This window comes from Triturus cristatus, chromosome 2_2, assembly GCF_964204655.1.
Source record: "Triturus cristatus chromosome 2_2, aTriCri1.1, whole genome shotgun sequence".
Classification (NCBI taxonomy): Eukaryota; Metazoa; Chordata; class Amphibia; order Caudata; family Salamandridae; genus Triturus; species Triturus cristatus.
Window position 1 is genome coordinate 1040475627 of NC_140582.1, and position 25849 is coordinate 1040501475.

The 25849-nt window shown below is 45.3% G+C and overlaps 1 protein-coding gene across 2 annotated transcripts in view; it reads right to left on the reverse strand.

The window, feature by feature from the left end:
- Positions 1-25849, reverse strand: part of HTT (huntingtin) — a 2065683-nt gene that overhangs the window by 471295 nt on the left and 1568539 nt on the right. For both annotated transcript variants that reach the window (XM_085642500.1, XM_085642499.1), the window contains 2 exons: positions 25314-25459; positions 12215-12392 (listed from right to left, as the gene is read on the reverse strand). In XM_085642500.1, the coding sequence (XP_085498626.1) occupies positions 12215-12392; positions 25314-25459 (324 nt within the window). The remainder of the gene's footprint in view (positions 1-12214; positions 12393-25313; positions 25460-25849) is intronic.

The following is a 25849-nucleotide window of genomic DNA, read 5'->3' on the forward strand; positions in this document are numbered from 1 at the left end:
GGGGTCTCCAGTATCTTGGGAACAGTGGACATGCCCTTGGGATTGCCTGGGGCTCGGACTTCCCGGACCCCTGGTCCCTCTCAGCAGAAGTGAAGAAGGGGTTGACGCGGGCGCACTGACAGGGGGGGGTGGGGGTAGAGTGGGTGGAGGGTTGGGGGGTCTAGGGGGGAAGCGTGGGAAGAACGGATTTCTCCTGATATGTACACTGCGGATTGGGTCCTTTTATTTTTCTCTGTAATTGGCTTCATTGCGCTGATTGAAAACTTTAATAAAAATATTTAAAAAAAAAAATGATTACTTTAGGAGAACAATTGAAAGAGGCTGCACCAACACACAAACTAAAGCTTTTACCAGTTGACAGCCTGGTAGACATACAACACTACTATTGGTTTAATAATTGTTTAATAATACTTTAGACAGCTCCCAGATATTTTTAAATTGATTTCTTCATCTGTTTGTTGTTTAACATTTATAATTCAAAGGGGAAAATGCTGTACTGATTACTGTCTTACGAAGTGAAAAGTTGACCACCCTACTAACCATAACCAGTATTCTACCCCAACACTTGCTGTCTACGGTATTTTATTAAAATACTAAAATATTAAATAAAAAAAAAAATTAAAAAAAACAATCCTGAAGGCAGAGTGCTTGGTAACATGTGAGATGGTGCTCTAGCATGAGCTGAGCCTGTCTGCAGCTTTCAGAACCATATCCTTATAGCTGTTCTATGATATCGCCTACCATATACTCTGAAAGTGCCTTATAATCCTCGCGGTTATGGTAACTATGGTTTGGCTTTATCAAAACATGTCGTGTAAGGTGTCTAACACTTTGGAATACTACCCCCACACCATTTCTGGCGATGAGGATAGTATTCCTCCCTTCTAGAGGGAGAAGACATGTTGAAGACCTACTACCCGGTTAAAGTTAACCAGCGCCCCAGCTTCACAAAATGGATGCTGCTGCCACAGACACAAGTCTGACCTCCTTCTGCTGGGAGTCCTTCCAGCGAGGGAGGCTTGGACAATAGGTTTCCTGCCTTGGGAGGTGCTAGCACCACCTTAGACAGGCCTTAGTGTATTGGGGCAGGGAGGAATGAAAGAAACGAGACACTGCCTGGGGCACACAAGGTGTCGCATGCATAGTCCGGTTCAAACCGGTGCTGGGGCACTCCAGCCCCAGTCCTGGCGCGAAACTGGACAAAGGGAAGGGGGTGTAACCACCCCCCTCCCTGGTCCCACCCATAGGAGGGACCTAGCAGGTAACCCAGCCCCCTAGATTAGTATAAGAGTGGGAGCCGAGTCCCTAGGACTTTGGATTATCCTGAAAAACTGCAACTTGAACAGTATCTCTGGACCTTGGACATTCGACTACGGAAGAAGACTGAAGAATCTCCCTTGTGGCCAAGGAGTGGCCACCCTGTGCAAACAGGCACCAACAAGCGACCTGCCGTTTGCTTTGCCCAAGTTCTACGAGGAACCGACTGCAGAGCCCGACCAGCGCCTTGACTTCCAGACTTCTCCGACCCTGATCCACATCCACAGCAAAGCTGAGATCCGTGGGGGTGACGAGAGACGTGGAACCGGCTACCTGGGGAAATTGGCTACTAGCTTCCAGCGCAGCTTCTGAGGCATCCTCGAAGTTGTGCTCTGGGGATTGAGAAGCCCCAACCCCGAGCACCATCTGCACCGAAGATCAGCCCTCCACACTCCACGAGTTCTGCGTGGGGCCCTTCTGCATTTTCCTGCTCGACGCGTCTGTCCGGTTGCTTGCCCGTTGGCTAGTAGCCTTTGTGACGACGAACCCTTAACTTTCCATCGCTGGTTTGGCTCCTCCAGACTGGCCCTTGCTTCCCTGTGAAAGAGAAGCACCTCAGGCCTTCCTGGTCTGCAACAGAAGCGAATCCTTCATCCTGCGTGGGTTGCGCTTGCCAAGGCTTGTTGGGTCCGAACTCTACATCGACGCCGCCAACAGCAAGAGCCCTCGTGGGACAGCTCGCCTCCTGGTTCTGGTTGTCCTCGACGCCTCCTGGTACCCATGGCTGCTGTGACAAGCTTCACCTCTTCACCTGCTTCTTCACGACATCGCCTGGTTCCTTCCTGGGCCCTTCCCGGCTCCTGGCTGGTGACCTAGACTCTGTCCCCTCTGCTTGCAGGTACCCTCCTTCTTGATTCCAACCTTGGAATCCACCGGACACTCTTCACTGACTGCCTGTCAGCATCTTTTCTTCAGGCATCCGTAGGAGTCGACGACGAAACCCGACGCAAGTTCACACCTATGCACCCGCAGCCCGTGGGCTAGGTAAACTGAGTACTCCGGTGCTCTCAAGGGTATTGACTATCCTAGGGTCTAGTTTCCAAGTCTCTAACTCCTAGTTCTTTCCGAAGTGTCCTAAAACTGTTAATTTCTGATAACTACTATTTCTATCGACTTTTACGCATTACGCGTGAGTCTTTCCACTCTCCACCTGAATCCCGTGGGCCTCCCACTTCCTAACCTTTGGTAGTATAGTGTAGCCTCAGCGATTCCCTAGGCTTAGGCCTAACCTGTGTTCGTGACAGTGGTCCTTATACCATTTACTTAGTATATGGTTTGCGTGGCCCCTAGGGCCTAACTGGATTACTTACCTGTGTGACTTATGTATGTTTAAATAAGACTGTGTTGTACTTACCTCGAATCTCATAAAGTGTGCTGAGGGTATTGTGACTAGAATAAATACATCCTATTTTTATATATATCTGTTGTGGTGTCCTTTCATTTGGTATTCAAGGGATTGCAAATGGTAGAACAGCTGGCTTCACATGCCATACAGAGTTTAGCCTAAGACTGCTCTTGTCCATGCTACCACTAGGATAGCTGGTCTATAAGGTTGACTTTACAACCAATCACCATAAGGGTTGTTTGGACTGATACAAGGTGTACACTAGAACTAGTGACATCATATATCAGGCCAACTTCTCACATCGGTGAGCAGCGGTTGGGATCTGAGCTTGCTGTTGTGATACCATTGCAATCTAGAGATATCAAATTGAAAGATCACAAGGATATTTGTCAGGTACATATAACATAGCTTATAAATACTTAAGTTCTACTGAACTGAGTTGTTGTAGGTTGAAGGGCCTAGCACACCCTCATTTATCTAGTGGATATCTTAGAAGAGTATGATGCTCAGAGAGCCTCCCAGGATGATGCCTTAGGTACCATTGAGGGTCTGCCCTCTACAGAAGACTCCGCTCACAATACTGATCTAGATGAGTCAGCAGGGACTTCAGAAGATGAGGTAGATAGCCAGGTCCAAGTTAGGAGACTCAGCCAGGCTAACTTAAGCCTACATGGGAGTCAGAATGGGGTCCCCCCATTCAGACCCTCAAGTGGACTTAACCAGAGAAGCAGGAGAGGAAGATCCCCTTCCAGGGAATCTATCCACTCCCATGTCTCTAATAGCTCCAATGCCTCTTTTCACAGGGGAATGACTTCTCCTCAGAGAAAGGAGCATCAGGCCAGAATGAGGGAGGTCAATCTAAGGATTGAAAGGGAAGAACTTGCCCTTGCCAAAGAGAGACTTGCTCTGGCCAGAGAGCAAAAGTTAAGTGGGTTAGGACCCACTAGTGGCAGCACTATCCCTAAGGATAGAGACAGGGCCTATGACAATAGAAACCTGAGCAAGATTGTCCCTCCCTACAAGTGTGGGGATGACGTCCACAAATGGATAACTGCTTTGGAGAGGGCTTACAAAGTACAGCAGGTACCCCAAAGTCAGTGGGCAGCTATCTTATGGCTCTCCTTCTCTGAGAAAGGTAGAGACAAGCTCCTCACAGTTAGTGATGAGGATGCTGACAATTACACTGTCCTGAAGAGTGCTATGATTGATGGGTTTGGCCTAACCACTGAACAATACAAGTTGTTGTTCAGGGATACCCAGAAGACACAGACTCAGGACTGGACTGACTTTGCAGATTGTGCCACTAAGGCTTTGGAAGGCTGGTTGTTGGGTAGTAAGGTTAAGGACTATACAGGATTGTATAATTTGATCATGAGAGAACAAATCCTTAACAACTGTCAAAACCAGTTACTGCATCAACACTTGATTGACTCTGACCTAACTTCTCCCCAGGAATTGGGAAAGAAGGCAGATAGGTGGGTCAGGACTAGAGTTAAGCAGAAAAACCAGAACCAGGGCGGTGATCAGAAAAAGGCAGACCAGAAGGGTAATGAGCAGAAATCAAAAGACCAGAAGTCTTCACCAGGCCCCCAAAAGGCTCAGGGGGAGGGTGGTCCCAAAAAGGATAAAAAGAAAGATGGCCAAAAGAAACCTTGGTGTAACTATGGTAAGTCCAATTCCCATTGGTATAGTGAATGCACCAAAAAGGACAAGCCCCCAACCACCATTGCCCCTAAGGCAACTGTACCCCCTAGTCCAGCTGTAAGTGGTGGTTCCCAGCAAAAGGGTGTAATAGGGTTAACCCTGGGAACTGAAGTGGATTCTGGCCTAGTCAGAATACCCACTCAGGCTTTTCTGATCTGTGATGGGGACATAGCTTTGTCCTCTACTGTGGGTCCCAGTAACCTGGGCAAGTACAGACAGACTCCTTTAATTAACCAGAGAATGGCTCAGGCCTACAGGGACACAGGTGCTAGTGTCACAATGGTGACACCTGCCTTTGTGGACCCTGGACAGATCATGCTAGGTTAGAATTACCTAGTGACCAACGCTAGCAATGCCACTACCTTCCATAGTGTGGCAATTGTTAACTTCTCCTGGGGAGGGGTAACTGGCCTCAAGAAAGTCGTGGTGAGTTCAGATCTTCCGGTAGAGTGTCTGTTGGGAAATTACCTTGAAACTTCAGTTTGGGCTGAAGTGGAATATAGGACCCATGCAGAAATGCTGGGAATAGATGCACATGTCCTTGCTGTGACTAGGTCACAGGCCAAAAAGTGCAACACTGAACCAGTGCTGGATCCTGGGACAATGGACCAGACACAACCCAAGAGAAAGAGCAGTAGGGTTAAGGCTGTGCCTTCCCCCTGCCTCAGGTAGAGAGTCAGCCCTCACAGGAGGATGATTCTGAGAGCCCTGAAGGAACTGTCCTAGAAGAACTGGAACCTGACCAGGTTGAGTTTCTTGGGACAGGGGGACCTTCAAGGGCAGATCTGAGGCAGGCACAATTAGACTATCCTTCTCTTGAACCCCTCAGACAGCAGGCTGCTGCTGAGGCTGCAGGGAATGCTCAAGGTACCCATAGAGTGTATTGGGATGAAGGGCTGCTGTACTCAGAGGCTAGAGACCCCAAGCCTGGCGTGTCCAGGAGGTTGGTCATACCATTGAGTTTCAGAGGCTTCCTTCTTACCTTGGCCCATGATATTCCCCTTGCAGGACACTTAGGCCAGAATAAGACTTGGGACAGACTTGTCGCTCTCTTTCACTGGCCTCACATGTCAGAAGATACCAAGGAGTTTTGTCGCTCCTGTGTCACCTGCCAAGCCAGTGGCTAATCAGGTGGCACCACAAAGGCCCCCCTCATACCACTACCTGTGGTGGGGGTTCCCTTTGAGAGAGTGGGGATAGACATTGTTGGACCAATGGACCCCCAAACAGCATTTGGGCACAGATTCATACTGGTGATAGTGGACCATGCCACCAGGTACCCAGAAGCTATACCCCTGAGGACCACAACAGCTCCTGTTGTGGCAAGGGCCCTACTTGGAGTATTCTCCAGAGTGGGTTTTCCAAAGGAGGTTGTCTCTGACAGAGGTGCCAACTTCATGTCAGGATATTTGACTGCAATGTGGAAGGAGTGTGGTGTTAACTACTAATTCACTACCCCCTATCACCCACAATGCAATGGGCTTGTGGAAAGGTTCAACAAGACCCTCAAAGGGATGATAAAAGGTTTACCAGACAAGCTTAGGCGAAGATGGGACATCCTTTTACCCTGCCTTCTGTTTGCTTACAGAGAGGTCCCACAAAAGGGGGTTGGCTACAGCCCTTTTGAGCTTTTGTTTGGGTGTCCTGTAACGGGACCCCTGTGTCTAGCAAGGTAAGGATGGGAGAGACCTCTCAGACAACCCAAACTGGATATAGTGGATTATGTACTTGGCCTCCGCTCCAGGATGGCAGAGTATATGAAGAAGGCTTCTAAAAACCTTGAGGCAAGCCAAGAACTCCAAAAAGCTTGGCATGACCAAAAGGCAGTGCTGACTGTGTACCAGCCAGGACAGAAAGTGTGGGTGTTGGAGCCAGTGGCCCCAGCAGCACTCCAGGACAAATGGTCTGGACCCCACACTATTGTTGAACAGAAGGGAGAAGTCACCTACTTGGTGGACCTTGGGACTCCCAAAAGCCCACACAGGGTGCTTCATTACAACAGGTTAACCCCTTCAGTGCCCCGCCCTTTCCCCGCCCTGTGCCGGCCCTTTCATTAGCGGGCGGGGTTCATGACGAGATAGTCTCGTCATGGGCACAGCGCAACCGCGCTCCATGACGAGACCATCTCGTCATGGGCACTGAAGGAGTTAAATGCATATGTTGACAGAGCAGACATTGGGTTACTCATGGCTACAGATGAGGGGCAGGAGGAAGAGAGTGACCCTCTCCCAGACCTGCTGACTCAGAACACTGATGATGGTTCAGTTGATGGTGTGGTCTTTTCTGACAGCCTCACTAACCATCAGCAACAGGACTGCAGACAAGTTCTACAGGCCTATAGACATATGTTCTCACTGACCCCAAGTCAGACAAACTGGTGCACCCATGAGGTGGACACTGGTGACAGTCTGCCTGTGAAGAGTAAAATCTACAGGCAACCTGACCATGTCAGGGACTGCATAAATATTGAGGTACAAAAGATGTTGGAGCTGGGAGTCATTGAACCTTCAGAGAGCCCTTGGGCTCGTCCTGTAGTTCTCATGCCAAAACCTCACACCCAAGATGGTAGGAGAGAGATGAGGTTTTGCGTGGATTACAGAGGTCTCAATGCTGTCACTAGGACAGATGCCCACCCAATACCTAGGGCAGATGAGCTCACTGACAGATTGGCAGCTGCCAAGTTTTTGAGTACATTTGACCTGACAGCAGGCTACTGGCAAATCAGACTAGCTGAGAGTGCAAAGGCCAAAACTGCTTTCTCAACCCCAGTAGGACATTATCAATCTGTGGTAATGCCCTTTGGCTTGAAGAATGCACCTGCCACTTTCCAAAGGTTGGTGAATCAAGTCCTTACAGGTCTGGATGACTACTGTGCAGCTTATCTTGATGGTATTGCTGTCTTTAGCTCCACCTGGGAGGATCACCTGGTCCACCTGAGGAATGTTTTAGAGGACCTGCAAAAGGCAGGCCTCACTATCAAGGCCACTAAGTGCCAGATAGGGCAGAGCAAGGTTGTGTACCTGGGCCACCTAGTAGGTGGGGGTCAGGTTCAACCACTGGAGAGCAAGATCCAGACCATAAAGAACTGGACTTCTCCAATTACCCAGACACAGGTCAGAGCTTTCTTGGGCCTGACTGGGTACTACAGAAAGTTTGTTAAGAACTATGGGTCCATTGTGACACCACTTAATGACTTGACCTCTAAGAAGATGCCAAAGAAAGTTCAGTGGACAGTAAGCTGTCAGAAGGCATTTGATGACCTGAAGCAGGCCATGTGCACTGCACCTATTCTGAAAAGTCCAGACTACTCCAAAGAGTTCATTGTCCAGACAGATGTAATCACCCCTTGCTTAGGTGTAGTATTCCTATACCTACCTTATATATAGACACATGGGTAACCTTTCAGTCACTTCTATGGCAGGCCTTAACAATCCTGAAGGCAGAGTGCTTGGTAACATGTGAGATGGTGCTCTAGCATGAGCTGAGCCTGTCTGCAGCTTTCGGAACCATGTCCTTATAGCTGTTCTATGATATTGCCTACCATATACTCTTAAAGTGCCTTATAATCCTCGCGGTTATGTTAACTATGGTTTGGCTTTATCAAAACATGTCGTGTAAGGTGTATAACACTTTGGAATACTACCCCCACACCATTTCTGGCGATGAGGATAGTATTCCTCCCTTCTAGAGGGAGAAGACATGTTGAAGACCTACTACCCGGTTAAAGTTAACCAGCGCCCCAGCTTCAAATAATGGATGCTGCTGCCACAGACACAAGTCTGACCTCCTGCTGCTGGGAGTACTTCCAGCGAGGGAGGCTTGGACAATAGGTTTCCTGCCTTGGGAGGTGCTAGCACCACCCTAGACAGGACTTAGTGTATTGGGGCAGGGAGGGATGAAAGAAACGAGACACTGCCTGGGGCACACAAGGAGTCCCATGCATAGTCCGGTTCAAACCGGTGCTGGGGCACTCCAACCCCAGTCCTGGCGCGAAACTGGACAAAGGGAAGGGGGTGTAACCACCCCCCTCCCTGGTCCCATCCATAGGAGGGACCTAGCAGGTAACCCAGCCCCCCAGATTAGTATAAGAGTGGGAGCCGAGTCCCTAGGACTTTGGATTATCCTGAAAAACTGCAACTTGAACAGAAACTCTGGACCTTCGACATTCGACTACGGAAGAAGACTGAAGAATCTCCCTTGTGGCCAAGGAGTGGCCACCCTGTGCAAACAGGCACCAACAAGCGACCTGCCGTTTGCTTTGCCCAAGTTCTACGAGGAACCGACTGCAGAGCCCGACCAGCGCCTTGACTTCCAGACTTCTCCGACCCTGATCCACATCCACAGCAAAGCTGAGATTCGTGGGGGTGACGAGAGACGTGGGACCGGCTACCTGGGAAAATTGGCTACTAGCTTCCAGCGCAGCTTCTGAGGCATCCTCGAAGTTGTGCTCTGGGGATTGAGAAGCCCCAACCCCGAGCACCATCTGCACCGAAGATCAGCCCTCCACACTCCACGAGTTCTGCGTGGGGCCCTTCTGCATTTTCCTGCTCGACGCGTCTGTCTGGTTGCTTGCCCGTTGGCTAGTAGCCTTTGTGACGACAAACCCTTAACTTTCCATCGCTGGTTTGGCTGCTCCAGACTGGCCCTTGCTTCCCTGTGAAAGAGAAGCACCTCAGGCCTTCCTGGTCTGCAACAGAAGCGAATCCTTCATCCTGCGTGGGTTGCGCTTGCCAAGGCTTGTTGGGTCCGGACTCTACATCGACGCTGCCAACAGCAAGAGCCCTCGTGGGACAGCTCGCCTCCTGGTTCTGGTTGTCCTCGACGCCTCCTGGTACCCGTGGCTGCTGCGACAAGCTTCACCTCTTCACCTGCATCTTCACGACATCGCCTGGTTCCTTCCCGGCTCCTGGCTGGTGACCTAGACTCTGTCCCCTCTGCTTGCAGGTACCCTCCTTCTTGATTCCAACCTTGGAATCCACTGGACACTCTTCATTGACTGCCTGTCAGCATCATTTCTTCAGGCATCCATAGGAGTCGATGACGAAACCCGACGCAAGTTCACACCTATGCAACCGCAGCCCGTGGGCTAGGTAAACTGAGTACTCCGGTGCTCTCAAGGGTATTGACTATCCTAGGGTCTAGTTTCCAAGTCTCTAACTCCTAGCTCTTTCCGAAGTGTCCTAAAACTCTTTATTTCTAAACATCACTATTTCTATCGACTTTAACGCATTGAGCGTGAGGGTTTCCACTCTGCACCTGAATCCCGTGTGCCTCCCACTGCCTAGCAACTGGTAGGATAGTGTAGCCCCAGCGATTCCCTAGGCCTAGGCCTAACCTGTGTTTGTGACAGTGGTTCTTATACCACTTACTTAGTATATGGTTTGCGTGGCCCCTAGGGCCTAACTGTATTACTTACCTGTGTGACTTATGTATGCTTAAATAAGACTGTGTTGTACTTACCTCGAATCTCATTAAAGAGTGCTGAGGGTATTTTGTCTAGAATAAATACATCCTATTTTTATATATATCTGTTGTGGTGTCCTTTCATTTGGTATTCAAGGGATTGCAAATGGTATAACAGCTGGCTTCACATGCCATACAGAGTTTAGCCTAAGACTGGTCTTGTCCATGCTACCACTAGGATAGCTGGTCTATAAGGTTGACTTTACCACCAATCACCATGAGGGTTGTTTGGACTGATACAAGGTGTACACTAGAACTAGTGACATCATATATCAGGCCAACTTCTCACAGAGCATAACTAACTGAAATAAGGAGAATGTAGAAATAAACTTAATAGACAAAAGAAGTGTTGCAAATGTGAATCCCATACTAGAAAAAGCACTGGCAAAGTAAATAGCATGGAAATTGATATGTATTTGTATGGAAGAAAATAACTGAAGAATAACATTGTCTGTAGGTTAAAAAATCAGACAGTTGCACTGTCAAGCCACAGCTAAACATCTATGTAGGTTACAGACTGCACTCCCCTTCTGCCGGAGCAAAATACCATAATTTATCTAGTTATCTAAGACACATTTACAGCATTACAATGTCATGTGTGTGTCCCTGAAACTTCACAAAATACAATGCGGGTGTCATGCTTCATCATCGGGTGTTGCTCCTCGTGGCGGTGGCGCTGCAGTCCCCCATGGGCTCCGCGAGAGCGCGCTTTGTCGGAGTTATTTTTGGAGTATCGCCGTAGTTGTGAGTGCGAGTGTGTGGGGGGAAAAAAGGTGAGTGGATTAAAATTACCTCGCTGGTATCCTAAAAACCTTTATTCAAGGGTCTGTGTGGTAAGTTTAAAACAAATGACAAGGAAGGCCTCTAGAAAATTATATTTGAGGAGTGAGTATTATCCTTCTAGTGAGTGAGAGTGATAGCGGTGGTGAGTACGTTAGGTCGATATGTTTCGCGCCTTACATGGGTTCCTACTGGATCCCGTGGCATTTCATCAGGACCGTGCTAAAAGTGAAAAAAGGGTTAAAAATAGGAATCTGAGATGGTGACACTTAGTATTCCTATACTACCTATATTCACGTTTTGGCGTCAGAGCGCGTAATGGAACACATTCAAGCAGCGGAAGGGCAGGTAATAGGCTGCACTCCGGGAGAGGCTACGTAGTCCTCTTCACTCTGCGCTATCACGCCGATGAGGCCAGCCCTTACTACTGTTGGGGTTGGATCTAGGGAATCCTAGTGGACGTTCCTTTAGGCGCTCTGACGCCAAAACCTGAATATAGGTATTATAGGAATACTGACTGTCGCCGTCTCAGATTCATATTTTTAACCCTTTTTTCACTTTTAGCACGGTCCTGATGAAACGCCTCGGGATCCAGTAGGGACCCATGTAAGGCGCGAAACATTTCGACCTAATGTACTCACCACCACTATCACTCTCACTCACTGACAAGAGAACAGAAAGAAAATACTCACTCCTCAGATATAATTTTCTAGAGGCCTTCCTTGTCATTTGTTTTAACCTTACCACACAGACCCTTGCATAAAGGTTTTTATGGTACCGGCGAGGTAATTTTAATTCACTCACCTTCTCTCCCACCCCCACACACCTGCACTCACAACTGCGGTGGTACTCCAAAAAGAACTCAGACAAAGAGCCCTCTTGCTGGGCCCGTGGGGGACTTCAGCACCACCCCCACGAGGAGCAACGCCCGATGATGAAGCATGACACCCGCATAGGTGTGTGAGGGCACTTTTTACAAAAGGAAAATTCCCCCACCTCCACAGTGTTTTGCTTCCAACCAATTCTGTGAGTTAGTTTAACTCACTATTCCTTTAGCGACCGATTTGGCCAGCTCCTCTTCTCTTTAGGAACAGTCACCCTTGAGTGATTATCCCGTTACCCCTGAAACTTCAACCTCAGGCAGCTGGATAAATAAACAAAATGATCATAGCTGTGTGGAGGGCAAGCACTTTTTTGTGTGAAAGCACACAACTTCTGCCCGTTCAACACATGTACTCCTTTCTCTCAACATGTGGACGGAGCCAAAGCCCCTCTCTAATGAAGCTCACATAATTGTTTGGCGACAGCTGCAGTGTCAAGCCAGACCATAAAGAGGGCTGTTAAAATCCTTGTCAACTAACCAAGCTGCTAACCTTGAAATACCTTAAGGGTCATCACAGCTGCATTAGCATGATCTTGTTTCATAAAAGGATAAAAGACATTATCGGATCAACAGGAAATATGTCCAGTCCTGTTTGCTTCTTATAAATAGCTGAACACCTAAATATTGTTTCTACCGTCCTTCTGTGTTATCTAATGCTGGACTTTTCCAAAAAGAATCACTATGTATTTGATGAAATACCATGAATGGTATAGAACACTCACCTGCTTCAATGATAAATCGGATGCAAGCAATTAAGGAACAGGCTTGTGTTATATACTCAGCCGAGGCCAACAAATTCCAAAGGTGAGGCTGTTGTAAAGTGAGGCAGCAGCAATCAAGGACATCTTGCAGATCCACACTTAATGGAATACTCTTATGTACAAAATGCCACGACAATGCCTGGGGAAAATATATATACATACACATTTAATACACATTTGGGTACTTTTATTGCACAAAATGCAGTCTTTTAAAACCCGTATTTCACAGGCGGTTTCATTCACAGATATGACATGATTCCTATGAAATTCGAATTTCATGCATTTGGAGCCCAGTTGCAGGCAGGTGTACTTCTCTTTATCTGTTTATTCTCCAAGCATGACAGATTAGATAACAACAGTCCCAAATCAGTCTGCCATGATTTTCCATTGTCCTTTGTTTAATCATCATTCTGATTTTGAAAAGTCAACGAATCATGAAGGGCCCAATTGTAAACCTGGCTCATTTGTGTTTCTACTTTACAGGGAACAGATTAAAAAATCCCTCACGTCTACAGACAGAATGTGTATTTTAACAAAGCAAAACGAGCTTTTTTGCAAAATTGCAACTTTTGAACATCCACGTGGGGTGACCACCCGCCTCCACCTGGTTTTTCCGACAAAAGTCGGTTGTCTGTCACTGTAATGGATCGAGATTATTCAATACTTTGAAGGCTGCTGGCAGACAACCACTGAGGTGGCTGCATTCCAACCAGCTTTCCAAAAAAGAAATGCTGGTTATGGCCTAACAGTTATCGTCTAAACCTCTCAGTCTAGAGGTTAAGGTTTCACATCCTGCCATCGCATTGCTTATGTTTCAGCTTAAAGGGCTGTTCCATTAAAAAGAACGTTGTGAAGGTTGGTTCAGCAAGTAGAACATCAGTTTCAAACAGCACCAATATGTATTTGTTAATAGGAGAACAGAAGGATTAGGTAGCAAATATTTATATCGAAAAGCAAATATTTTAATTGGCACTTTGTCTGGAATGTTTTTTTTTTTTTTTTAATACATGTCAGGCATCAAAAAATAAAAAGACACCTATCTCTCTCTCTCTTTCTCATTGACTTTCTTATCAAAAGTTTGTATCTGTCTAAGCAGAATGCTAGTGGTTGCCTAATGTCTACAGTAGAAGGGCCTAACCTAAAGATTGGTGAGCGGTGGAAGAGGACATTACATCTGCCACTCTATCTAGAGATCGCCACCGCCATAGCCCAGTGGTGAGCTCTGTGTGTTCACAGCCACCGCTACGGCAGCTGAAAGCGTGGTGAGCATCTGCCATGTTTCAGGCAGGCATCCGCTTACCTCCAAGGGTGGCTAGATAAACATTAACCCCTATTGAAGGGCACAGAAAGCTCTTTGGGTAACATAACATTCATAACATTGAAGAGATCTCGCCGAATTGAAGAAAGTGCCCATAGAGTGGGATCTCTTAGTGGCTTAGCTTGCAGAGGTGCCCTCGCTGCTGAGTCAAGCTCAGTATGGATGGTTCCCTGAGACTAGGAAAGGCTACCCTGCAACTCTGCATCGGATATGGCACCAAATCGGTTTACACAATGTGCACTTAAAAATACGTAACGGTTCAGTTATAAAGGCAATAAAAACACTCCCAATTATTACTAAAATATAATGCTATTGTTGCTTGGCTGGAAAACTGTGTGATGGTAGCTTAAGATTTCGTTCATGTGCCGAGCTACCTCTCTCGGTCCTCGCACTCTCCCCTGCTGCATTTGTAGCTGTTTGTTAACTTATTAGAGGAACTTTGTTGACCCACAGGAGAGCTGAAGCGCCTTACTGTTAAAAAGGGTCATCACAGCGGGTCGGCAAGATCTTATTTGGAGAGACAGGAGGGCTGGTAGTAATAGTTTCCGTCTCCGCGGACTGACAGCAGGGCAGATGCACAAAAAATGTAATACAGTGTCTTTGGAGGTAGCGCATAACCGACAGCTGGGGTTTGACCAGGTTTGCTTCCACAGTGAAACCTGGTCTTTTGATGTAAAAGCTCCCAAACAGATGAGGAGGAGAGAATACTGTGTTGACGGAGATATGTGGCTTATGAGGTGGGGCTGCGGACCCCAGTTCTCGTAGGATTGCAGAACCATCCACCCATGTTTTTTCTGTGCCATCTCGGCTTTGTCGAGTGACCAGGCTTGTAGTTTCGCTGTTTTTTGGGAAATGTTTTGGAATGCAGAAAAGCTGGTGTTTAGGCCCATGCTTCATTCAGGTTGAGGGGGGTTAGCGCATGCTGGAGCACCGTTGGCCAGTCATTCTTAGTTGAGGGCTGGTTCTTTATTTCTTTCCAACATAGTGCGGCCAGTGAGTCTGGTTGTGCTGTTCTCAATCTCCAGCACAGTTTAATGAGTGTGGCCATCCAAACCGTAGATTGGTGAAATAACCCAAATTCCAATTGGAGCTGAGCCTGGGAAGTGGATTGTGGAAGGTGAAAAACGCATTTAAACAGGTTGGACTGCTGTTGGTTCAAAGTGATCGCGTCCTTTCCCTTTAAGAGTTCTGAGCCATAGGTAAGTGTGGGAAGAAACTTGGCTGCAATTACTTGTAATAGCTGGGAGTGGGATGGGCATTCCAGCTTTGTTAGTAGTTTGTTGAGTGTAAAGCGCAATTTATTCACCTAAGCCCATCATTGAACTAGGTGGTCTTTGAATTTTAGTTTTGTGCCCAGAACCATCCCTTGGTGAATTGTAAGCACCTCACTGGGGTTTTGCTATCTTGGGAGGATCGCTTTGAACTTCCGCTAACCATGCGTCAAGGTCTGCTGTAAAGATGTTAAATAAGCTGAGGGCAAGCACACATCCTTGCTTTAGGCCAGTATGAATGGGTATCTTCCCTGTTGTACTGTCGCCTTTGCCTAGTTTTGCTCAAACCCACGTTACTGAGTATAAGTTTGGCTCAAACCCATGTTTCTGAGTATAAGTGGACTATAGCCCCGAGGAGCTTTAGTGGAGCACCCCATTTGACCATCTTTGACCACAAGCGCTTTCTCAGGATCATGTCAAAAACCGCTTTTAGGTCGACAACGCAGTTGTAAAATTTGGTGGTCTTGTAAAATGCTTTTTCTACAAGGAGGCTCAGGGCCAAAAGGTTGCTCGTTGTACTTGTGCCTGGTCCAAAACCAGTTTGTTTAGTTGGAATGATATTGCTAGCAGTGGTCCAAGCCTCCAGGTCTAGAAGAATGTTGGAGGTGTACAGTTTGGCCTCAACATCAATAACCGCGATCAGTCTGTAGTTCTCGGGGTTTGATCTGCTGCGTGTTTTGAAGATTGAATGGAGGATACTGCCTCTCCATGATGTGGTTATGTAGTTGGTTGTAAACGCATGGTTAAAGAATAGGGCAAGACACGAGGCCCAGAAGAATTGATTGAGCTTGAATAGTGCATTTGGAAGGCCGTTTGGGACTGGGGCCTGTCTGCTTTCAATCTTTTAAGGACTTTCAGGACTTGGATTTCATTCAGGCTGTTTTTCGAGAGGCACGATTGTTGATGTAATTGGACCTTGGTAGTTTTCAGGGATTGGTGCTTGTGCATTGATTGTTTCCAAGTGTGCTGTCCAGTCTGCCTAAGAGATGTCTGTGTTGTGATGGCAGAATCTGTCATTGGCTGCAATGTTAATTTCAACCCAAAACTGTTTGTTGTTGTTTGTTTTACTCATGTGCAGGAGCTTTGTCCAGGTGTTTGACTGGTGTGTTTTTTTGCTGACCAGATTACCTTTTTGTACAGGCGCCTTAAGATGTTAATTTGTTGTTTTGTGTCTGTAATGTGCATTCAGTCTCTATTCCAGAGTTTTCTACTCTCCTTATTTAGCTTTCTTTTTTCCCCATAAGAGCTATTTTGTGAACCACGCTGCTCCTTTGCCTGAACTATTGGGGTGATGTGACCGATTGGATGAGAAATTGGAGATGAGTGTCGTTATCATGGACTCCCATCTTTTGTCAGGAGGTCCACAGTTGGTTATCAGGCAAATCAGTAGTGAGCGTAATTATGAAATCCATTATTGTGGATGCCTCCGTTCTATTCCAGGTGAGCCTTTTCAGATTATATGCACTGGGTACGCCTATTAGGTCATTGCTTCGTGAGGCTCTTGGTGGATGGTTGGAAAGCTCAACAAACTGGGGAAAATGGTTGCTCCCCAGGCTTGGTGTTATTTCATAGCTGGCGATCGATTGAAACAGCTCTATATCTACAAGAGTGTAGTCTAGAATAGAGTTGGTATGGTGTGAGGCTCTGGTAATTGCTGCTGAATGGTCTTTGGTAAGACGGCCATTGAGAGTGAGCATGCCTATGTTTGTTAGGGCTGCAATGCATGTTTTCCCTTGGCGGTCTGCTCTGGAATAGTTGGCAGTTACTGGTGGTATGCTGTTTTCAGCTTGGTTAAGAAATTGAACAGCATGATTCTTACCAGTTTGGAGTAAAGACATGTTAAAGTCTCCTGACAACATAATGCCGGCTTAGGGGAACGTGAATTGCAGTGATTTTAGAAAAGATATTAAAGACCCTATTTTAGAAATTAGATTAGAAATGTATCTTTATAAAATTTGATTTGGAGTTTTTGATTCTTGCGAAACAGAGTTTGACACATTGAACCCGTTTAGCCTAAGCGATCAGTTCTTGTTGCCATCGTAGGTGGGATGCGGTGAATATTGATAGTCCGCCGGAGGCTCTGCCTGATTTGTTGGCTTTTACTGCTTGTTGATGCTACTCCTTAACACCTGTAATTGGCATTGGAGACACGGTCCAGGTTTCCTATAGTACTAGAATGCTGAAGTCTTGAAGGAAGGTGATGAAGTCGGTCTCCCCTGCCTTACTACTGAGGCCGTTAACATTCCAAGAGCAAAGTTTTAAATGACTCTTTCTTGGAGTCGTGTGTGGGCATAATCATGCGTCTCTTGTGGTGTGCCGCACCCCACACTGGAGGTAGAGAGACCCGTCTCATGTGACTGGGGGTTCCTGGAACTGCAGAGTGGAAAATACATAGATCTGGGAGGCTCTCTGGGGCGCTAGCAACAATGATGTTATTTTGCGGTGATTTTGGTTTTTGGCAAAGGGGGCCTGGGTACCGCTCTGGCTCCAAAGAACAAAACACCTTCTCTCTGTCTCTTCCCAGCCAGTGCTATGCTGTGTTTGAATGGTCTTTACAATTATCTCTCACTCTCTCAGTTGTATCGGTGAGCCTATGTGATCTGTGTTGTCTTTATTAACTCCCTTGACATGTTTACTTGCGAGATTGCGCTTGTGTACAACACAGGCAAAATGATTAGCTAATGAAATATTACTAATGTGTGTTTTTGTGCTCCCTCTGCCCAGGGCCTCTGGAATTTGGAGATTCTGTAGCCATGGCATAATTGACTTGCCCATGCCTCTTGCAGTGCTGGTAGGCCTTGCACACAGAGATATGTGGCAGGTTGACTCCTCACTTTTTTCTGCACCAAAACACGGAGGCTGCAGTGGCAGTGTGCATGTGTTTGGTGAGGCATCTATTAGGTTGGCATAATACATGCTGCAGCCTTTAGAGACCCTCTCTGGTCACAATGCCCCTGATACCACTTGTACCTTTTACCAGGGACTTAGATTTAGGCCAGAGGTGTGCCAATTGTGGAAACAAAAGTACAGTTTAGGGAAAGAACACAGCACTAGGACCCTGGTTAGCAGGAACCAAGTGCACAGTCAAAGTTGCATCAGAGTAAGGCAAAAAGTGGGGGTGGTGGCGTGGGTACTGCAACAGAAAAACCCACTTTCCTACAATAGGGTGCTCACAATGTCTCCCAGTAAGTGTCTCTCTACGGGTGCTGAATCGGGTATGTTCTCCCAATCTACGGCGTTCAGAGTGTGTCTAAGTTGTGTGTATTTATAGAACTGTGTATTCGAGGGCTCATATCTTTCTTGAAGTCACTTGAAAGACCTAGGTACTCCAGCTTCTACTACATTCTTGATTCACGAGATGCCTATTAGATCCCAGGGGGTAAATTCCTTTAACCTGGATACCTCTCTCAACATGACTTCCACCCATAGTGGTGTTTCTATCGTGATCCTGCCCTTGCACGCTAGATAGGTCTTTGCCCAGTTCCAAGTGGTCAAGACTGCTTGTGCGGGGAATTACAATGTTCGATCGACTCTTCCAGTCCAAGTGTTCCCAGGTAGGTTCAACCATGTTGCATCTGTCCAGCCTGGCCACCGAGTGCTTTCATGGGGCGTGTAGCCAGTCGTTTATAATCAAAAGTTCTGAAGCTCAATAAATGCCCACATATGTGGGAGGGCTATCCTTCCATTGTAGACGGATCTATAGAGAGCTTACAGGGCTACTTGTGGGGCCACCTGGTTTCACAGCAACAAGCACTCCTCACTGTCAAGTCTGGTGAAAAACGGTTTTGGGGATCAGAAAGGAATTATTTTGCATTACATAGCGAAATTCCGGCAATATTATCATTTTAAAAATGGCTGCTCACCCAAGGAGCATCAGCGGTAGGTTACAACACCAAGTGACGTCGCTCGGCAAGCCCATTAATGAGATTGCCAGGATCTTGTCCTGAAATTGTTCCTGGTTTGTTGTGACAAATATGCCCAGGTATTTTAAACCGTCTGTGGCCACCATGAAAGAAGATGGGACATCCACCCCCTGCTCCCAGTTACCTAGCCTATAGAGCACTGACTTGCTCCAATTGACCCTATACCCTTAGTAGTCTCCAAAGCCCTCAAAGATCGCCAAGAGAGGGCTCAACATTGCCCCACGGTCTGTTGCATAAAGGAGGACATCATCAGCATAGAGGGACATTGTATCTTTAACTCATCCTGCCAGTACATCAGGGCCATCGAGCTCCCTTTCTGCCTTGACCCAGCAGGCCAGTGGGTCTACTCACAAAACAAATAATGTTTCAGGTGTCATCCCATTGACCTGGATAGCAGCCGTGGACTTCGTGTACAAGAGTGCCACGCAGCCACAGAATCGAAATTTGCAACCTAAACATCTCCAAATCATGAAAAGTTAGGGCCAATGAATCGAGTCAAATGCTTTCGCAGCATCAGTAGACACCACAGCCAAGGGGGTCTTGTGTCTTTCACTGCTTCCAACCAATTGTGGGGGCACCTACAGCTCTGTCGGGGAAACCTGTGGGGAATAACCCAGTATGATTACAGTGAATTAGCAAAGATATTTCACTTTGTTGAGTCTGTGGGCCAGCATAGCAGCCAACATTATGGTCTCAATATTCAATAACGAGATTGCACGGTATGACTCTCACTCAGATCTTGGTTAACCCTCTTTATAAACCGCTGTGTTGGAGCATACCAAGCTAACTGCCCCTGAATTTTGGGGTCTTGAAGCATCCAAAGCAAGTGTTGCAAGTCTCTTGAACAACTTAACTCGGACTCGTTATTCGTGGGCCAAACATTTTTTGACCTTTGTCCATTTTTTACGCGCTATCATGGTTTGCAGGACTGCCTCCTAGAGCCTTCCCACACCAGTGTAGGGAAATTAACTAAGTCCTTATTCTCCCCAGAGTACAATGTCAAGTCAACCCAAAGTTGTTTCATCATCTGTGTCCTGTAGCTCCCAGCCATTATGTCGACATCATCTGCTTCCCGGCTGCCTATGATCACCTGTAGCGATCAGCAGTGGTGAGGGATCAGTAATACCACGTGTTAAATATATTGCCTCCCAAGCCGCCAGAGTCTCAACCACAGGTGGGAACAAGTAAACTAATTTGAAGAACGTTTGTGCACCCCAGAGAAGTTAAATCTCACAGTCACCAGAGGTCCATCAGCATCCAGCACTGTGACATCCAGCACAGTCCTAGATCTGTCCATGGTGTCATTGAAATCACTCGGTAGAGTGCCTCCTGTTGCCAGTGGTATCGGGACTATTTTCTTCACTGTAGCTTTCTGTAGGCAAGGGCATACACATTAACAAGGGTGTAGCCATGTGTCCGTCGAGTACCGTGCAGAATTGTGCCACTTCGGTCGAGCCCCTTCCAAGTGATCTTAAAAGGGGAGGGGGGGGTTCTTTTTGACCAGTATCACCACCAGGAAGAACCCTGCATGTTCAAGGGACTTGTACTGGCCCTAGAAATCTGCACTACGTACCCATCAGTTGTGTCTCTTGCAGAAAGACAATATCTGGGGCAATTTGCTTGATGTACTGTGCTACCACTCCCCACTTACTTTTGTTCTCCATGCCATTCACGTTCAACTGAAATTTCTTTATATAGATTGTGGTTCTTTTTAAAGTGAAAGAAAAAATATTTCAAAATACTGGAGGAAAAGCAAGCACATATCTTAGGGTATTCCAAAACTATAAATTGAATTAAATATTTTCAATATTTATAGATTGCATACCTTTCACCCAGGAAACTCTGAACAGAATTTAATTAAAAAAAAAGAAGTGTCATAAGTTGAAGAAAAATGTCATTTGGTCGTCTACAGTAGCTCAGAGAGCAGACTCAAGCATTACATCCATTACTTTTTTATATACTTTAGTGTGTCACCCTAAGTGGGACGGGTATGCCCAGAGGTTAGTCCAATGCCATTCAGACTAAATTACTACCGCCAGAGGAGGGTAAAGACTGATTTTCATATGTCCAAACTGAGGTGGCATAGTGTGCAAAATATCGATGGACTGGGATGCAGCCTGGGTAATTACCTGTGGCTGAGATTAAATCAACCATTCCATCCATTCATCAAGTTTTTGTACACTTTAGTGCGGCAAGTTGGGCAGCAGATCAGAGAGCCCCTGATGATGATGAATGGACTGAGGCTAAAATGGCACCAAGGCCATTTGTCATATCTATTGGATTTTGCCTTATTCAATTCAAATACCTTCATTAATTTCCTCTACTCTCCATCTCGACTCTAGCATATGGGATGTGCCATCATTTCGGACTGCCTTTGGTGGTAATCGTCACTGCGCACTTTCTATCACACTATCTGGGAATGCCCAATTAGCAGAAGTTATTGGCACACCGGCAACAGGGACCTGGGTAGTATTGAGGGCAGACACCTAAAACTGGATCCCAAAATGATCCTTATGGGCAACATGGATAACCTACGGGAACCTCGCAGTACCTGATACCGAATGGCTTACTTAGTAGCAAAGAGAGATATAGCATGCCATTGGCGAGTCCCCGTGCCCCCTCCATCACTGAATTGTGTAGCGGAATAAATTACAGCGAAAGCTCGAGGAACTGGTGAATAAAGCTTGTGGAGTACCCACAAAGTATGTTCAGATATGGAACTTTTGGACTCCGGCAAATACAGCTCTGGGATAAGCCTGGAATATTGGTTTGTACTACTCCTTATGAGCGTCATAATTGTATCAGTAGTTTTATAATGTCAATTGTAATGATATATGGGGATGGAGCTCACTGACCTACGGCACATGTTCATGTAATGTTTACTCTGATGCACTAAAATCAATAAAAAGAGTTATAAAAAAAAAAAAAGAAGGATGCAAAATATAGTGACAAGAAAGCCAGCCAATGATATGCAATTATATGCAATGGTCGGCTTATAAGCTCACTAAAAGATTTTGGTATGATACACCTTATTTTAACAGATATCTAAACAGTTCTTCATCAAATCCTTCCTACTGCAAGAGTAACAATCAATCCTTCTTAGGGTAAGAGTAACAATCAAGTGATATAAGGTGAAGCTTTTAGGAACATACCAATCAAAAAATGGTTCAAATAGTTCTTCCCATCAAGGAGTACCCACTGGATAATTTTTTAGGACAAATGTGGACCTTAGATCATGAAAACTATGTCCTATATCCTTCTATGGGTAAAGACAAAAAAGGGGAAGGAAAGGAACAACCTAAGAAGTAGCATTTGATGCTGTTCCATCCCTACTATATTCAAAAACAGCACACAGTCTGTATGCCCCCCTGGGAGCAAGGGAAGGTTGCAATTATACACCTTACTGCAACTTAAGGTGTTTACCATTAGCCAGTAAAAATATCACTTCCCATAGGCATGGGGGGAAGCAACAAGTGTACTGGCAAATAGCCAAACGGGGAGTGATATATGCACTGGCAACCTTAAGTAGATGCAAATTGTATAATTTCAACTTCCCTTCATACCCAAGGGCCACATTGGCTATGTACCCTTTGTGAATAAACCATGACTACTGGACAAACTGGTTCTAAGCCATTTAGTCTAAAGGAGTATAAAAGCACAGTTTTTAGAAGTTGCTTTTCTACTAAAGCATTGAGGATGAATACCTGTTTTTCAACGCAAAGGTCTACAGTGACAAATAGAATTTTATAACTGTTCACCATGGAGATAAAAATGTCCTGACTTTTCAGCATGTCACACTTTTATATATTAAGCACCCAGCCCCATGGGCTTCTAAGACACTCTCAGGGATGACTTCTTTAATAAGTAAAAGTTTTCCTTTACAAAAAATATTTCAAGTCAAAAATTACCTGAACAACCGGCATGCACTGCTGAGTGCATATAACGTGATATACTGAAATGTCATCCAAATAAAAATAATTCAACTCTTACACAATATTATTCACACAACAAAATGTATTATTTGGGTGTTCATGTTTACATGATATACATCAATTTCATTGAATCATCAATTTTTAGATAAAAATCACATAACAATTTTGCATAGTCAATTATTTATGATCCTTCGTCTTCATCAGTGGTTTCCACATTGATGTTTACGTTGCCCTAGGACATGTCAATATATTACATGTTATATGCACTCAGCAGTGCACGCAGGTTGTTTAGGTAATTTTTGACTTGAAATATTCTTTCAAGTCAAAAATATTGTAGGGAGACAGGTAGTTCCCTATCCTTGCGTAGAACTCATTCATTAAATGAAGCACAAGAAAGAGGTGGTAAAGTAGAAGAATATGGTGTGCGCCTCCTACGTTATTTTTTTTTAAACAATTTTCCTTGCCATGTGTCACTGTAGTGGTTTTAAAACTGTAGCCCAGCCAGAGCACCATGATGCCCCTTGGAGCCATAAACATTGGTCATAAAAGAGGGCTGGATAAAAACACACTGCACCCAAACATACCATTTAACTTCCAGGCTACTAGTGTATTTCTGCGGCAACTTACCAGGGCCTTACTGGAAGTTAAAAAAGTCAAATTGACCATCTCCCTGTACCCTGTGAACACAGAGATTATAATTGGGCCTAATGCATATTAAACAAGCGACAACATTCACCAAGTACACTTTAACATTTCAACTCTTCTCAAGGCTATTGACTGTGTACAAAGTGCTGAGCATATATCAATTCTTGTTTTTGACGTACATAAACACACTTTATACTTGTCCATACATTGATATAATTAATTATGTGATCTCATCTGTGATATCAACAAGTGATATTATCAATGATGTAATCTGTGATGTCATGTGAGCTCATGAGCAGTACACGGTGAGAATACAACTTAAGGTTTGTGTAACATACTATAATTAGAAAACTTCAACTGTTTTTAGGTTTTGCTTTAACCATAACTTCACCTAGGAGCAGAACACAACCCAGGGCACGGGGTCAGCTATGCCTGACCTCTGGTCGTTCACAGTCGGCTCTGGGTAAAAGTCTGGCTTGCCTCCATGATCAGTATCAGCCACAGGCCAACTTTGTACAGACTTCAGACATGCGTAGCAGGTGCAGAGTATGCGCTAGACATCTGGGCACCACTTTCTATAGTCATACGCTGTATGCTACGTGCACTGGGCCAGGCTCTATAGCACCCATGTGACACCAAGCCGTTGTTACACAGCCATTAGCCATGCACAGCAAGTTCTAGGCGCAGGTCCAACATTAGCCCCCCTTACACCACTGAGCCTGCTGAAGACGGCTCTGCACCTAGCCCTCATTCCAGCGAACCAGCTGTGCTTGGCCCAGGGCGGTGCTCAGTGACATATGTTCTCTAGGCCCCAGTAGGCTCTAGGGGGAGAGAGTCGGTTGTTGAATCTGTGCATCATTCTGCAGACCAGAAGCACATTAAGTCCAGTTCTGGAATTTAAAATTTCACGCAGATCTATCATACCTAATCAAATCTTTTTTGACCCTACCTCAAACTTTGCCACCCTCGACAGAGCTGCAATATCTAGAGATTCCAGGATTGTTTAACACCTTAATAGACTGACATATTTTATGCAGATTCTTCAAATAGCACCATAGTTATGAGCTTATGTAAAGGTTTTTCACCCCCCTTTTAACTGTGCCCCACCTCGACAGATCAACATGAAACTTGATATGCCAAGAGCAGGTTAAACATGCTAAATGTCTGTTACACATACTAACAGACATACTAAAAATGCAAAATGTAAAGAAATCAAAACAATGCCTTGTTCACAGAGGCTGCAACTGAAAGACACATCTTTTGTATTCAAAATTGTGGCCAAATTTGGCAAGCACAAAAACGTTTAGTTTCTCAAAACAGAAAAGTATTTTCTAAATCACTGGGGGTATCCCCTCTCTTCCTCTGTGCTTTATTATTGCTCAACATGTTTAACCATATGCTTACAATTTTTTTTTACTGGCACGCCAACCTCATGAGTTTTGCTAATCCCAAGAATTCTTGGTGGCGGGCCGGAACACAAAGATTTTAATCAAACAACTGCATCTCTCTAAACATTCAAATTGGGTTGATGGAACATGCGAGTTTCAAGCTTGCAAAGAAAACCAACAACATATACAAAACAATTAATCATTTGAAGTCTACCGTACACCTTTAAATGTAATTTTTTTAGTACCACTAAATGGATTTTCACCAAACCGCAAAAGCATGCTTTCTGAGTAATATTCTGCTTTCTTTTATCATGTTTGACATAATTTGGTTCATTGATATTGCTGTGGCCCCTATTGGAGTTAATTGGTAAACACATATTTAATAATCCTTGGAGCTCCTAAAGGCTTCTGCATTAAATCGAACATGCCGACACTTAACAGGATGAACCAAAAGTGTGCCAAATATGCAGCTGATTTGCCAAATGGAATCAAAGCTATTAACATGCCACAAAATGTTTTTTTTTTCGTTATAAAGTGGATTTGAATCACAACTACACAGCAAGGAAGCATTCATCCACCTTACCTCTAGTGACAAAACCACAAACTTCAGAATCACTGAATCTTGACCAGGCTTTATTTGGAAAGAGGCTGGCAGCTTGGAGAGGGACAGCAAATACTTGGTGAGTGCTCTCGAGAGTGTTATCAACGTCTGATGGAACACAGAATCATCTAAAACACATTAACAAACAAATAATTTCACATAGGGTAGCAAGAAAAAGATGCATTTATAGTGAAATGTAAATGGAGAAATGAAACATATACAAAATATAAAAATAAATAATTTCCTTAAATCTTTTTTATTTAAACACGTACTCTCTATTTATTTGAAAAGTTTGATAAAGCGCGAACATGACCATTATGGGTATTAGAGCGCTGTACAAAGTGGCAAAAGCAAGTATAAAACAACACCAGGGAACTCATGAGGTAGTTAAATAACCACACGGTCAAACAAAGGGGAGGAACAATCAAGGTCAAGGGGCAGGGGAGCCTTTCCTTAGACTTAACCTGTGTTAGAAATCTGATATGGTTTGTAAGATGATCTATATATGAAACAATACA